The 16,150-nt window shown below is 47.1% G+C and overlaps 1 protein-coding gene across 5 annotated transcripts in view; it reads right to left on the reverse strand.

Annotated features, from left to right (window-relative positions):
- The window catches only part of LOC122883716 (rho guanine nucleotide exchange factor 10-like protein), a 31,305-nt gene that overhangs the window by 2,473 nt on the left and 12,682 nt on the right, over positions 1–16,150 (reverse strand). For all 5 annotated transcript variants that reach the window (XM_044212793.1, XM_044212790.1, XM_044212792.1 and 2 more), the window contains 20 exons: positions 16,019–16,132; positions 15,618–15,726; positions 14,719–14,822; positions 14,089–14,166; positions 13,700–13,879; positions 12,445–12,561; positions 11,254–11,346; positions 9,996–10,166; positions 9,474–9,619; positions 8,817–8,983; positions 8,076–8,191; positions 7,842–7,969; positions 7,650–7,750; positions 6,578–6,699; positions 3,916–4,002; positions 3,007–3,227; positions 2,535–2,692; positions 2,317–2,459; positions 879–1,050; positions 560–676 (listed from right to left, as the gene is read on the reverse strand). In XM_044212793.1, the coding sequence (XP_044068728.1) occupies positions 560–676; positions 879–1,050; positions 2,317–2,459; positions 2,535–2,692; positions 3,007–3,227; positions 3,916–4,002; positions 6,578–6,699; positions 7,650–7,750; positions 7,842–7,969; positions 8,076–8,191; positions 8,817–8,983; positions 9,474–9,619; positions 9,996–10,166; positions 11,254–11,346; positions 12,445–12,561; positions 13,700–13,879; positions 14,089–14,166; positions 14,719–14,822; positions 15,618–15,726; positions 16,019–16,132 (2,644 nt within the window). The remainder of the gene's footprint in view (positions 1–559; positions 677–878; positions 1,051–2,316; positions 2,460–2,534; positions 2,693–3,006; positions 3,228–3,915; positions 4,003–6,577; positions 6,700–7,649; positions 7,751–7,841; positions 7,970–8,075; positions 8,192–8,816; positions 8,984–9,473; positions 9,620–9,995; positions 10,167–11,253; positions 11,347–12,444; positions 12,562–13,699; positions 13,880–14,088; positions 14,167–14,718; positions 14,823–15,617; positions 15,727–16,018; positions 16,133–16,150) is intronic.

A 16,150-nucleotide genomic window follows, 5' to 3' on the forward strand; every position in this document is an offset into this window, starting at 1 on the left:
GGGCAGCAGGATAAAGTGCTTAAAATCAGAGTCTTAATGTGTCGGAGCAACTAATCATCATACGATAATGTTAGAGCTGCTGCAGCAGCCAGAGCTCAGAGAATCAGTTATTCAGAAGCACCTTGATTTTCATTCCTTCTGCGTCTCAGTGCTCAAACATTAAAAAAGGGTCCAAATGTGGCCTTTTTTCAACCCAATCAACGTCTGGGAGCTTTAATCCAGCGTCAAGACACTAAAGGACCTCCAGCAGGCTGATCAGAGGTCAGTGCTCACTGCACAGGGAACACACTGGCTTCAGGTTCGCCATTGTCTTCAATGTGTGACAAATGCAGTAAAATATATTACTGGCAAAATAAATCTACTGTTTTGGTTCCTGTCTTGAACTGGCTGCTGTTGGGGCTCAGTTCCCCGTTTTAGTCGCTTCGGTGCCTTATTCAACACGGACACGCCATGTGCTCGTGATGTCACGCTGCAGAGGTTTTAAATGAACCGCCTTCAGGGAATAACGAGCACATGCAGCACCAGGAGGATGTGGGGAGCTGCCGGACTCAGCACTGACCTGTGATCTTGGGGATGCCCTCCAGCGTGGGCACAGGGAAGGCGAGGATGATGCCCTGGCTGGTCCCCACCCACAGCAGGCCCTGGCAGATCAGCAGGCTGGACACACAAACCTGACCTGCAGCACAAACAGACATTCAACCATTAACATGACCACAGTCCATGTTTTGTGTTGTCTAGTCCTGATCCAGGACCCTCAGAGTACGTGTCAAAGTCCTGGATCTCCACCCCCCAGAACCTGGACGTTTCAGTCACTGAGCAAAGTGTTCGCTCTCTGTATTTCCATCCGGCTCGGGTGCTAACGTGTTGTTTGGCCTTGCCTGGTGTCAGATGGGTGGTGCGGGTGGAGATGTTGACTTCCTGCAGTGGTTCCAAGGTCTCTGTGTGAAACAGGTGGATGGAGGAGCCCTGGGTGAAGGCCATCCAAACCCCCCCGCCTGAGCGAACCATGTGGCTAACACTGCAGCCTGGATCGGCGTGGGCTTCGAAACCCTACAGCAGAGACAGAGACAGAGACAGAGACAGACAGGGGGACGGCCTCACTCAGAGGTATGAATATTAAAGCAGGTGGACTGAAGACAACTGAGCTCTTTTATAATGAGGTGTGAGCGGAGAGACGTGAGCAGCGAGGCGGCGAGGGTTACAGCGGGCCAGCAGGATAACCGGTCAGTGGGGGGGGGGGACGCAGCGTGGACGTCACTGAAAGCCGCATGTAAGTAGTTTATACAGTTTTTATCTTTTTAAAATCCCCTTGGTACATGAGTCTGCCCGTTAGTAGCTTGCAGACGACAGCTAGCTACCAGTTTAGGACGAGTGAGTGCAGGAACATAACACCCCCACACCGAGACTCTGTGAGTGGGTGCTCAGGGGTCTGAGAGCCGTCGGGTTCCAACCATGGCGGTTTTCCATGACCAGCACTAACACAGACGAGGACAGCGCGCCACTCGCTCGTTCTGCGCAGCTGTTTGGTTCAGATCGTCAAATCTGACTCTGCACCATAAACTGTACGTGTGGCAAAAAGCCAGTAATGACCTTCTACGTAATCAGACATGTCAGTGAAAGGTGTTTGTTCTTTCTTTTCTTCACATTCACCCACTCAACAGCTTTTCTTTAGGCAGTTTCACAGAGACTAACAGTAGTCACATTAAAGGTCTTGTGTTCAGCAAAAGCACGAGTGCAAACGCTCACACAAACACCAGCGAGCGATCAAAATATCACGTTCCTCGATTCAGTTTCCCAGCCTTCCCCGCGGAGCCCGAGCTGCAGCCTCCGGTGCGGCAGCCTGTTAGCTGCAGACACGCCCGTCTGTCAGTCAGGCTCACACACAGCAAGTGCAGCACACACACCATCCGTGTACACCAGCCGCCGACACGGGGCCGCCAGCGACAGGAAGTGACCTGACTGACGGAGGGGGAGGGGAAACGTAGAAACCGCCATGGAGATGGAAAAGGAAACTACACACTGAGTTGATCACTACTGTGGCAAATGAAAGATTTGACTTAACGAAATGATTTGAATTTATTTGAATTTTTCACACAAGCTAAACAGATTTTCAGCTTGTGTGGAAAACTAGGGCAGCAGTGCTGCGCTGTGAGCCAGCAGCCGGGAGGCTCTGGCACACGGAGCTGCACAGTACGAGCTTCCTTCACTGCCGTGCCCTCTGCACGTGTGAAACACTGGTAACATCAACAGAGTGCATCAGATCTCCAGGCCACACGGAGGTGTGACAGGTGGGGGGGCTCAGGGGAACTGGCCTACCTGTGTGCAGAGGCTGGATCCTTGGATGACGGTGACTTGGTTGGCACAGCTGGCCCATACAGCGTCTTCAAGTGTCAGCAGACTGCAGACCGGCTGAGAGCCCAGAGGCACCAGCCTGCACGAGTCCAGGTCCCACAGTCTCTCTGAGGGGAAGAACGGTTCAGAACTACTGCAGCGTAATCTGCACTCTGACGTGTAAACCAGCAGAGAGCGCTCACCTCCGGTCTTTCTGTGGTACACGGCTACTTTGCCGTTGGCCAGTCCAGCGAAGAGGAAAGACAGCGAGTGTCTGAGGCTGAGGACCGGACTGCGGTCAGGGTTCACCAAGGTCAGCAGGCACTGAACAGCTGTGTCCACGCTGCTGTACACGTGGATGCTGCAAAACAAGGAGACACATTACACTGCAGTAGTTCAACACTTCTTATCTCTCTTTGTGAGAGTCAGATGTTCAGATGGCTCTCAGTCTGTGTTCAGTACAAGGCTGGACTCAGGACGTGGTTAGCCTAGCTTAGCATAAAGACTGGAGGGGGGGCAGCTAGCCTGGCTCTGTCCAAAGTTCGAAAATACACCCACCAACACCTCCAAAGCTCTCTGATGAACATGCTGCATGTGTTTGTTTAAGCTGGACACTGACTGGAGCAGATGAGATCCGTTAGTGTCTGCGGACACGGAGCTGGCAGAGGGACTGACCTGCCGTCCTGCAGGCCGGCACAGATGATGTTTCCTATCTTGGCTGCGGTCTGGGTCTTCTCAGCCTCCTTCTCCTCTGTGCTGGGACACGGCTCCTTCACATACTCCAGACAGAGGACTGGGACCCTCAGTGGGACGGTCTTGACCAGGCGAGGAGTGGCTCGGTTCAGGGAGAAGATCTCCACTTGGCCATGGTTGGAGCTGCCTCCTCCACCAGCCACCTGAACACCATGGCAACAGAAAGGGGGCCGGCTTATCTCAGGGTAAATAAAGGTTCAAACCAGCAGACAACTGTCATGTAAAATGGCACAAATACACATATAAAAGAAAAGAGTTTGACCTCATGAAATAAACGTGATGACAAAGACTTCGACAGATAACGACGATAACGTGTCCTTCGGTATTCCAGAGGAAGATGGCCGACCTGTCTGGTATTATAGGAATGAATCTGAATCTGAAGGAGTTACTAAAATATGATGTACATATATTTATATATAAACCAACATATGTGATGAATATTCATATTAGATTCTGAAAGAAAGTTATGTCTTCTGAACAGGGGGACAGACGCCTCCTTAGTTTGGTGATTCGATATTCAAACTACAGTTCAAACGTGATAAAAGGGAAATACTCGATGCGCACTGAAAATTCAATTCCCATTCAAAATGTGCAGTCTACAGGCCACGCCTTGTACTGCTTCCAGGAAAATATTTGTTCTTTGTTTACAAAAAAGGGAGGAAACTAGTGAGTTGTGCTAAACTAATAATTATGAAACTATAGATGCAAAAATCATGAAGAAAGGTGAGACTGTAACTTCACTACCACAAATCTGAAATCAACTGGGGCAGCAGAGGCGAATGACCAGAACTACTGCTGGCCGTTAGCAGTGCTGTAGCTAACGGTACTCACCCAGAGGTAACCCTGTGGTAAGGACGTACTGGCAGTGCAGAAACCGAGCAGGCTGGACTGAGACGGACTGTGAAGAGCTGCCTCCAGCTACACAAACAGAAACAGACATGCTTCATTACTGCGGGACTCCTGGACACCAGAAATACGAGCAGGACAGGAGAAGCTCATTTTCACACATGTGCAGAAAGAGGCATCAAATATGCTGCGAGCCCAGATGGAGACCTTTTTCATCAATCACAACTTTCATGGTTGTGATCGCAAAATTACCGCACAGAAAATAGGACAAAGAGACGGGAAGGAAGTGCAGCAGTGATCCCGGGAGGGATTCGAATGAATTGAATTGAACCCCACAGTCACCCCCATAGAGTCAATTAAACTACATGTATTTATTTCTAAATTTCTGTGTCTAAATCTTTTTGAGGTAGGAAGTAATAACCTCACTGTAGGAACAATGAATACATACATTTATTTACACAAAACTCCTACCTTTATTTATGATTTGATTGATGACCAGCATGTATTTGTGCATTTAATTATTTATTTCTGCATTTATTTATATATTTATTCTTTTATTAATTAATTATTTTTTTAAATACTGTATTACTTCTAGCTTTAATTTCTGTATTAATTACAGTATCTGTTTATTTCTATATTTGTTTTAGCATTTATTTATGCATGTATTTGTTTGTTTGTTTGTTTCATTTAAACACAGCTTAAGCTGAACAAAGTGCTGTACAAAAGAACGTTAAAATCTAAAGTACAGAAGGACAAAATACAGAGTTAGAGACATGACAACCGATTAAAAGATTAGTGGGCCAAAAAGGCCAATGAATAACACCGAGCCTAGATTTAAAAACAGAGATGGAGGGGGCACAACTAATATCTAACGGCAGCTGGTTCCACAATTTTGGAGCAGCAACCGCAAATTCTCTGTCACCTTTTAGTTTAAGTCGAAACCGTGGGACATACAAGAGAGACTTGTTGACAGATGTAAGAGACTTCGGCGCTGAGTGCCAGTGAATACGGTCTGTGATATAAAATGAACAGGAAGCTAATGAAGAGAGGCTAGGACTGGAGTGATTTTTGACACCAGTCAACATCCTTACAGCTGCATTTTGGACCAACTGTAGGCGAGTTAATGAAGACTGGGGAAGGGAATTACAATAATCCAGTCGTGATGTAATGAAAGCGTGGATTACTTTTTCCATATCATGGAAAGACAGAAGAGGCTTAAGTTGGGAAATGGTTCTTAGCTGGTAGTAACTATTTTTAACAACATAACTGATCTGTTTATCTTTTCTGCATGCGACTTTACATATTGTGTGAGGTATAGCTTACTGGTGAGGTGGTTTCTGGGCTTAGATGGACTAAAGATAATTGCTTCAGTTTTATTACTGTTTAGCTGAAGAAAATGATTTGCCATCCAGCCTTTAATGTCCTCGAAACAGTCCAGGAGAGGTTGTAGGGAATCCCTAGATTTCAGGGAGGTACAGCTGACATTCATCAGCGTAAAAGTGACAGGAGAGGCTATGCATCCTAATAATGTTTCCAAGAGGGAGCACGTACGGGCAGAAAAGAAGCGGCCCCAGGATGGATCCCTGAGGGACCCCATGGGTGACCGGCCATAGCCGCAGAGAATGTCCTACGTTTAAGATAAGATTTAAACCGGTTTAGTGCTTTACCCTTAATACCAACCCACTGTTCGAGACGTGTCAAAAGGATGTCATGGTCCACAGTATCGAAGGCAGCACTAAGATCTAGTAAATCCAGGATGGCCTTTTCCCCAGAGTCAACAGAGAGTAGATCAGCAGATCATTTGTCACCTTTAACAGAGCTGTTTCAGTGCTGCGGAGGGCTTTGAACCCTGACTGATGGATCAGGCATCTTGTTGGTATGCAGGAATTGTTGCAGTTGTGACAGGACAATATTTTGCTTCAACATCGTGAGAGATACAGGGATTGAGTTTATAGTGCTGAACAGAATTTTAGGTCTGTGAGAGTGTTTACTGATTATCTCTTTTTTGGCTGCTGCTTTGAAATTAGCCAGACAGTTTTTAAATATTTCAAATGAAAGTGAGAGGTGATCTTTTTTCCATCTCCGCTCAGCTCTCCGACAAGCCTGCCGAAGAGCACGGGTTGAATCGTCCAACTACTGATGGGATTTAACTTTGGGATGTCTATATTTGAGGGGGGCTACAGAGTCCAGGATAGCTGAGCAGGAGGAGTGGAAGAGGGAAACTAATTTATCTGGGCTCGAAAGAAGCTCAGCAGCAGAAGAAATAGAGGTTGCAAGGCATCGCACTCACCAGAGAGGTTCACCTGGCTGCTCAGGCAGCAGGAACAAACAATGGTTTTACTGGTGACGCATCTCTGTGTGATCGCCCCTCCGTTAAAACATGGGCACAGCCTCAAACACAGACGGATCTGGTCCTGGAGAGTTTCATCATCTTCTAATGCTTTTTCACGGTTTGTTTTGCTAAAATGAATTTTGATGTTGAAAGGCTGGAACCTCCTCTGCATTCAGCCTCAGTCTGATGTAAACCTCAGTTCTTCACAGGCGTGTGTTTGGCTGAGTGATGCACACTGAGCAAACACAGTACTAACAGGGCCTCATATTTATACATACACACATGTTTATATCAGTGACCAGCAGCAGCTCTCACCTTCAGGGTGTGTGTTTTGGAGGAGGACACAGGAAGTTTGCAGGTCAACAGTGGACAACTAAATGGAGCTTTTGTCTTCCCATCTTCTTCAGCACTTTCCCAGCCCGGAGTGTTTTCCTGTCCTGAGCAGACAAACCACACACAGGTTTTTAAATACTGGACCATGGTTTGATCACTGAACAGGCCCAGGGGCCCAAGGGATCGGGGGGGGGGCCCTAAGCCAGAGACTCTGCTGGATTTTTTGCTTGGTTGGAAAGCAAAAGTAGGGATTAAAGCGCGACTGGTGCCGGTGTTTGAGATCGATACTGGCATCAATCATTTGAGTTTTAAAACAATCAGATAATGATAAATCAGCTGATATTATATATATTTATGTATTTTATATCATAAACACATAACATAACAAGGATCACTTCTAAGTGGTTATTAAAGAAAATACAACTGTACAACGAGCAACTAGAGGTTTTGTCCAGTAACTGTAATATGCAGTAAATTAGAAAATCATATTCTGTACGCAGCTTTAACAGAGCAGGCTGCTGATGTTCTCCACAGTCCAGCTGTGCTGTATAAACGACGTGATGTGGGCATGCACCATAGCATCAAAACCTTACTGATGTAGATTTGACTCAGTCTGACCACGTTTCACAAAGCAAAGCTGCCTACATCCTCTAAATAAAGCTGAGGACAAATCTGCAGCGACTGAGAGGCAGACATCGTTTTCTAACGTAACTCACTATTTCAACCAAAAGGGAAAACAGAAAGCAGAAAGCAGCCAGTGGTTCACTGGACAATAACTTCAAAACCACAAGACGTCCAACACGAGGCTCAGCACAAACGAGCTGCATGTTTCACTTCTGGCACACAGCGCACGTGGGATCGCTTTAGTGTCCTGTGGTCTAAATGCAGCAGCAGTGGCTTTTCACAATAAAAGTCTCTTTTGAAAAAAAGTCAGAAAAATCAAAAATGTACACGAAATCTACAATCTTCTAAGAATTAAAGAGTGGATTCGTTTCACTGTGAGAACGTCAGTGACGGCGACGGATGTTAGCTAACTGATGTTAGCTGAACTTACTCTGAGCTATCTTGGCGAGGTGGAGCCGGTTCACCCAGGAGATCTTACTGAGGGGGCTGGGAGTGTTGAAGACCACCATGATGCTCACTGGACGACCAGACCTGGGAGCAAAAAGTATAATGGACATGAAAAAATCCACGGCTGACTACAGCTGAACCCGAGCCTGCCCCGCATCAACCTGCTGACACTCACTTGTCAGGTTTTCCTGGTACAGACAGACGCAGGCGACACTTGTTGGCGTTCTGGATCTCCTCCTCCTTCAGACGGATGAGCCTCTGCAGAGCCAGACACCAGTCCTGAGACACCGTGGTGTTCAGATTCTGACACAGCGACACGAGAGGGGAAGGGAAGGATGGAGCGGTCAGACTGCTGCAGTTTGAAGAATGGCTATCAAGGTGTTTTATAGAGAGCAGGAAGCGCTGTTACCTGGTAGGTTCCATGGAGCGTGCCCACCAGCAGAGACACCTCCTCCACCACAGCCAGGTCGTGCTGCAGCTCCTCCAGCTCCTGGTACAGTCTGGGGGGGCCCAGGAACACTTTACCTGAGACACAGGGAGCCGCATTCAGCGTTACACCTAAACGCTGACGCCGTCTGACGCCGTCCACTGTGCTGATTCAGCCACAAGTGCAAGTGAACATCGGTACTGACACCGTCAGTAATGGACAGAAAACTACGTCAGTGGCAATTTTGAATGGCTACAATAAGCATGTCCTGCATTTCAGGCCTTCAGGGACCGAACAGAAGCAAATAATAATAATAATCAGTCACCTGCGCTCAGTTTATCTACGTAATAGCAATGTTTTAGTTTGTAGACCTTCATCAGCTCAGATTAGCTCTAAATGTGAAAGAGCCAAATGATGAACCCACTTCAGGCTTTTAAAATTCATCATTTAAAGACACAGTAAGGAAATGTAACAATCACCTTTTTAAATGTCTCAGTTGGTTAGAGTTGAACTGTTTAAGTGAAAACTGAATTATATATTATATATATACCGAATATGCAACAAACAAGAAAAACAAAAAGATGCAAATAAATACATGTTTGCATGAACTCTGTGAGTTATTGTGCACGCATTGTATTTACAGTGTGTGTGTGTGTGTGTGTGTGTGTGTGTGTGTGTGTGTGTGTGTGTGCTGACAGGCCAGATGTCGGGCTGTGGGTGTACCTGAGGTGCTGGAGGTGGAGCTGTGGCGTCGGGCTGCGATGACACTGTCCCGGCTCTGCAGACTGTCCTGTCCCACCTCCACCACCTGAGTCTGCAGCAGAGGGCAAGACCACTTCACCGAGTACTTGGGACCAACAGGAACCAGGCTGCTGATGTCAGGGGGACCCCTGGTGGACAAACATGTTCACTACATGGCAGTTGCTCTGTCTCATCATGTAAAGCCCCCGCCCCTCGCCCCTCGCCCCCACTGACTCCCCGTAACTTCACAGCGGTTTTTGTTCAGTGCTGCGACAGAGCTGAAACCTCGTAACTCATTCTGTGAGACGCATCACAACTGTAAAGCTCCAGAAGCAGCTGCGTCTCATGTCCACATGTAGATTTGAATTACAATAATTAACATGTAAATAACAAGCTTTGGAGTTTGACTTTTGACGGAGCAAGGCTAGCACTTTCCCCCTTCTTCCATTCTTTGTGCTAAGCTAGGCTAAGCATGTATTTGACCGACCTCTGTGCAGGACATGAGACAAACTGCTTGACTGTTTCTTTCCATGACATCGATCACACATTCTTCTAAACCTAAACTCTTCTCATATCAGCCGGACACACTGTGAAGAGACAGCGGGAGGGATCAGAGCTTCAGGTTCAGCAGAGACGTACTTCAGGTTGACGTTGGCACAGATCAGGCTGTCGTTGAGGAGGAAGAGCTTTCGCTCCTTCGACTTGAGAACTTGACCTTTGTCGCCATAAACAATTTCCGTCAGCAGTTCGCACTGAATCAGCCGCCTCTGCTCCGAGTTCAGCAGCTGGAAACACAGAGCAGTTCACTGATTACAGCAGATCCTCAGTCAAGCTTTAGAAACCAGTAGGTGAGCTTCTGTAGAGCCTGTTTGGAGTGGAAACTGATGTTCTGCTGAACGGCAGCTCTGTAACAACCCAACTCCAACAATTGACAAAATGCAGCTTTAAGTCTGCAGGCAAGTTAACGCTTTGATAGATGTGGCTCAATATGAAACTGAGGATATTCATGGCCACCGGAGGCTGATCTATCCTCTGGCACCATCAACACAAAACAGTTCATGTGAACACAAGAAATATGTAAATGTAACAGACACGCTGTCGTGATGGACCCTGTTCATTCAGAAATCTCGTGCGTGTGCATTATAGCGCATCACGTGTCACCTTGTTGAGGCTGCGGTCCCCCGCGCTGTGGGCTAGCTGCTGGATCTCGGCCTCCTGATCGGCCAGACGCTTCTGTTCATTGAGCTTCTCGGCCAGAGTCTCCAGCTCGGTGAGAGCCAGCTGCAGGGGCAGCCGGTCGGGGTGGGACTTCGGAGTGTTCTTCAGCATGTCCTGAAACGACAACAGCAACAGCAAAGAGTGTGAACTCACCCGAAGGTGGCAGGGAACGTACAGAGAGTCCCTCTCACATCCCCTGTATATCAGCGCCCATACATAAAGAACAGATCATTTAACAATCATCTCTCAAATCTTTCATTTGAACTCATCAGTGGGCAGAAAGGTTGAACTCTAAGAGAAATGGCATTTTGTACGACGGCGATGATGATGTGTACGTGGTATGTGTGGCGAGTCATTAACTGGAAACTAAAGCACGTGGTGAATGAAGCAGAGTGGTGCGCCGCATGTCTATAAATAAACCTTAAGTGAATTGAACGTGACGAACGTCGGCCTGTTTCTATCTTCCAAACACTGCAGCAGACGGGAGCGACTGCCTCTTACTTCCTCTTGTCAGAAACTCCAGCACAAAGTTTCAGGCCTCAAAATGAAACCAAATATTCCACTCGACCGCTCCCCACCTTCCTGAAAGACTTCCTGTCTGAAAATACGCCACTGTCAGTGCGAAAATAACCACAGAGCCAAGTCAGCACTGATCTGCAGCGGAGCAGACCTGCAGGTTAAACGCTGTCTGTCCGTCCAGGAGACGGATCCCTCCTCTGCTGCTCTTCCTGAGCTTTCTACCACTGGTTCCCTGTTAAAGGGTTCCTGGGGAGTTTTTCCTCACCTCTGAGGACAGAGGGCGTGGTCAGCTGTAGAGACTGCCATCTGAGAAATAAAACTGACTTGACTCCACCTGAAACTCGGTGACTGGATTTAAAGTTTGGCTGGTTTAGTGACGGACCTGCGTGATGTCATCAAACAGTGGTTCTAAGTCATTTATACATAAAAGAATGATTCATTGATAAACGTCCAGGTGACGTCCCACCTGCCTCCCGTCCACCTGGCTGCAGCTGAATTACAACAGAATGGCAGGGACTGGACGTCATGTGTGCAGCAGAGAGACGTGCTGATGTGCGACGGCCATCACAGGTGTGTCGGGCCCCCACAGGTGTGTCGGGCCCCCACAGGTGTGTCGGGCCCCCACAGGTGTGTCGGGCCCCCACAGGTGTGTCGGACCCCCACAGGTGTGTCGGCCACTCACCTGCAGCAGCAGGATGAACTGAGGGAAGCGCTGGATGGGTTTGACCATCAGGCCGTACAGAGTGATCCGGTCTGGACTGGACGCCTGCTTCTTCTGAAAGTCACATCAGAATCAGAGTCAGAAATACTTTATTGATCCTGAAGGGAAACTCTTTGTTACAGCAGCTCGCCTTTATGTCAGTGCACACAGGAGGAAGTACTAGCAAAAATACAATACACTATAAAACAGGTCAGAAAATAAATGAAGTACCAGGTTTAGTGTTTTCGCAGGAAGCATGCGGGGTGTTACAGTATATTTCCAGATCTAACGTGGATGTGCACGTGTGTTTTGGAAAACACTGCGACATGTCCGTGTGTTTGTTGTTCTTTTAGTTACCGCGAGCAGCGTGAGTCCGACAGCTTCATTAACCGGGTTTCTAACATTTTTCAGTTCTGCAACACTTATTTTTGCCCTTCCTGGTCCAGCTCTGTGTGCATACACAGCCCACAGTGCACACTCGATATCTGAATCAGTAACGCGTTCAGTCATTTCTGTAGTTCTGTAACTGTCTGCGTCTGAATCTCAGGACGGAAACCTCAGCTGAAGTTCCTGTTAAAAAGCTCCACACCTCGTCCTTATGTCCACTGGTGCTCAGCCTTATTCGGATGATGACGGCGGTGAAAGTGGTTATGATCATTATTATTACTCTTGTACTTCACTACATTTTCTAATAGATTATTTTCACAGACATGTTGACAGCTGTTTAAATTGTCTGCTCTGATTCTTCTTTATTTTGCTGCATTTTGCGTATGGAAGGTGCTATTTAAATAGTTTCTATATTATATTATTATTATTTTGGCGTGTTTAGCAGCTGAACGTCTTGTTTTAAGCACCTTCCTGTAATGTGTTTACTCTCTTCAGCACTGTTTAATCTTTTATTGCTTTCATAGATTCAATGCTGCTGTAAGAGCTGATACTATGTGACACTCACTGAAACAGCCGATACAAGTTCATCAAATGCAGAAACGAATGCTGCGTTGTTTAAACGTTTGTTTAGTGCAGACTGGAATACACAGCATCGGATAAAATCGCCGTGTTTCAGTTCCGTCAGACAGAAAACCGAAAAGCTCAACTGAAAGCGTCCAGAGCAGACGGCGTGGACGCGTCGCTGGACGGCGTGTTTTAAACGTTTAAAAGACAGAGTGTGAGCACCTTAAGAAAGTCCAGGAAAGCAGGTTTAGACATGCAGGCCTTCTTGATCAGTGTCATGGCGTGGGTGAAGTTGTTGATGTAGTCACTGTACACGTTCAGCACCATGGACTTGGAAAACTGTGGAGGACAGAGCGCGACATCGTAATGATCACAGTGACAGTTTCTCTCACACACTGATCCCACGCTGGTTCGTCTTCCTGCTGGAGGCAGCAGTACGGCTCTGCGTTTCAAATCCACGACTCAAACACGACGATCAGCTCACTCCGCGTGCTTCGGACCGCACAAACAGCTGATTAATATCTCTGTCGAGTGTCAGGTCAGTGTGATGTCATCAGGGTTGGGCTCGGAGGGATCTGCTGGAAGGAAGGAAGGAAGGAAGGAAGGAAGGAAGGATAAAGGAAGAAAGAGGAAGAGAGAGAAGAGAGAAAGAAGGAAGGAAAGCCAAAAGGAAGGAAGGAAGGAAGGAAGGAAAGATAAAGGAGAGAAGAAGGAAGGAAGGAAGGAAGGAAGGAAGGAAGGAAGGAAGGAAGGAAGGAAAGATAAAGGAGAGAAGGAAGGAGAGAAGAAGGAAGGAAAGCCAAAAGGAAGGAAGGAAGGAAGGAAGGAAGGAAGGAAAGATAAAGGAGAGAGAAGAAGGAAGGAAGGAAGGAAGGAAGGAAGGAAAAATAAAGGAGAGAGGGAAGGAAGGAAGGAAGGAAAAAGGAAGGAGAGAGGAAGGAAGGAAGGAAGGAAGGAAGGAAGAGGGAAGGAAGGAAGATAAAGGAGAGAAGAAGGAAGAGAGAGAAGAAGGAAGGAAAGAAGAAGGAAGGAAGGAAGCCAAAAGGAAGGAAGGAAGGAAGGAAAGAGAGAAGGAAGGAAGGAAGGAAGGAAAGAAGGAAAGATAAAGGAGAGAAGGAAGGAAGGAAAGCCAAAAGGAAGGAAGGAAGGAAGGAAGGAAGGAAAGATAAAGGAGAGAAGGAAGGAAGGAAGGAAGGAAGGAAGGAAAGAAGGAAAGATAAAGGAGAGAAGGAAGGAGAGAAGAAGGAAGGAAAGCCAAAAGGAAGGAAGGAAGGAAGGAAGGAAAGAAAGAAAGAAAGATAAAGGAGGGAAGGGAGGAAGGAAGGAAAGAAGGAAAGATAAAGAGAGAAGAAGGAAGGAAGGAAGAGAGGAAGGAAGGAAGGAAAGCCAAAAGGAAGGAAGGAAGGAAGGAAGGAAGGAAGGAAGGAAAGAAAAGAAAGATAAAGGAGGGAAGGGAGGAAAGGTCTGTGTGACTGACCGAGGCGACGAACAGGTCTCCGATCTTCTCGCTGTGATCCCACTCGGCCACGCGGGACGCCAGGGCGATCTGGAACATGGAGTGGCACTGATGGATCTCCTGCAGGCGGTAGAAGACCTGACGCACCTTCTTGGGGTTCAGGATGCAGCTCTGTGCCTCCAGCAGCGGCTGCTGGTACTCCTGACAGACAAAGAGAGGTCAGCGAGGCGTCCTGCAGGTCTGTTCCTCATTTAATCATTTCTTCACAGCTAAATAATGATTTCAGACGTCACTTGTAAAAGATTATTAGCACCATAAATCACAGAGTGAGGGTTTCTGGTGTCGCTGGCCTCAGATCAGTGAGTTCCACCGTCCATGCAGTGTGTTACCTGAGCAGAGCTGGGACTCACCTGGAGGATCCTCTTGAGAGAGTCCAGGTAGCTGCTCTCGCTCTGCACAATGGAGCTGAGGATGAGACGTCTGACCACCTGAAGGGGGCGCAGAGAAATGTACCAAGACGCTGTTTTAACACCACCGCGCTGCGTACTGTGCTTTAAATATCTGATAAAAGCTGAAGTTAAAATAAGAAACGCATCTCAAACAAACAAACAAAAGCTGGTCACTAACAGAGGAACTAGCTGCTCTGTCATGTTTGTTTCACTCGTGTGGGACTCAGCTCTCTCTCCTGCTAACACTAATCTGTGTTCCATCGCTAATTAATGCGCGATCTACTTTGCTTTGTTGTTTCGATCAATGGTAAGTTTCCATCTATCAACTTCAACACTTGCTGCAGTTTTAGTGCTACGAAGAGAGAGTGAGAGCAGCAGAGAGACATCATACGGACTTTAACAGACAGCAGGTGAACGACAGGAAGTGTCTGGACTGACGGGGTCTTCTTACTAAACGGGATCAACATTTAGAAAACACACCTTCCTGTGAACTGCTGCTATTTACGCTGACTGCATCAACGTTACAGATACTCAGGTTAATTACTGCCATGTCACTGTGATACACACACACACACACACACACACACACACCTGCTGACTGCTGAGCCCCTCTGGCATGGGGCAGAGTTGTGGTGGAGGGTGCTTTAACTCACACACAGACACGTCCAGGTAACCTGCATCATCCTTTCCCTCACCTGCAACGCAAACACACACACACACACACACACACACACACACACACACACACACACACACACTCAAACCAATAAATGACTCATAAAAACAGGAACTGAGAAACTGAGGAAACACCAGACAGGATTAGAAATAGACAAAAACTCATAATAATAAAAGTCCTTATCCAGAAATAGACCAAATAATAACATCTTCCATCTAGCAACAGATAAAAACTTTAAATAATAAAATGATACGGTAGTAAACAGATAAATAAATCAGGTGTTCAGGTAGGCGTGGGTTTTCGTTCTGACTTTAGCGACCATGAAAAGGCTTCTGAGACAACACGGGCCAACTCGTGCCGCAGCACAGTGACTGTAACACGGCTACAGTCTTCTTTACAACAGCAGGTTCAAAACTAAGATCTGAGTCAAATACAACTCGAGGAGGCTGATGCCAGTGCTTCCAGTTTTCTCTCTGAGCTTCAGGACGATAACCAAGACTTCTGGTTTGTCCTGGTCGAGCTGATGTGAGAAAATCCTCTCCATCCATAACTTGATGTCTAAAATACAATTAAAAGGACATCTACTGGCCCTGATATATATACATATATATCTATCCTGTACTGATATATGTACTGTATATGTTCGGCTGTTGTTTTTGTGCCTGTAAATCCTTTTACCCACAGTTCCGCCTGTCGGCCACCAGGGCTTTGCGCTCACGCTGGCCAGAACTGGCTCTGAATGTCTGAAAAGAGACCATGAATCTGATTTTCCACAAACTGAACATGTCATGTGAGCTTGTTCCAGTCCTTGTACCTGCGGAGTCTTTTCTGTGCAGGAACGACACTTTGCGAATCATGGCTAACTTTGTCTTTTCTAAGCCGTCCTTGGTGCCGTTCCTCGCTGCTTTCATCAACTGCTGCACCTGGAAAACACAACGTGAGCACGGATATATAACCAGGGTGGCTGCAGATAATAACATCTGGAACAAAAGTGGAAAAAATACAATTTGTTAAGATTTAAATGATTCTATCAGACTTTTTTTCAAAACTAAAACCAGCCCTCATTTGTATCTCTGACGGGGGATCCCCGGTTCTCCATTAAGATCATTCCAGTTCATCAGATCTTTAAAGGGCCAAAGACCAAGTCCTCCCTCCCGCAGAGACGCAGGTGGATCCACGAGAAAGAGGAGGAGGAGGGAGCGAAACGCGACCTACCTTAGTGTCGCAGCTCTGCCTGATGTGGGCAACATGAGGCGCACTGAGACGCACCGCCAACTCCCTCCTGGTGACGGCACAACGCTCCTTCAGCCTCAGCACGTCTGCAGGCAGCTGGCAGCAGAAACACAG

Source organism: Siniperca chuatsi, linkage group LG10 (genome assembly GCF_020085105.1).
Source record: "Siniperca chuatsi isolate FFG_IHB_CAS linkage group LG10, ASM2008510v1, whole genome shotgun sequence".
NCBI lineage: Eukaryota > Metazoa > Chordata > Actinopteri > Centrarchiformes > Sinipercidae > Siniperca > Siniperca chuatsi.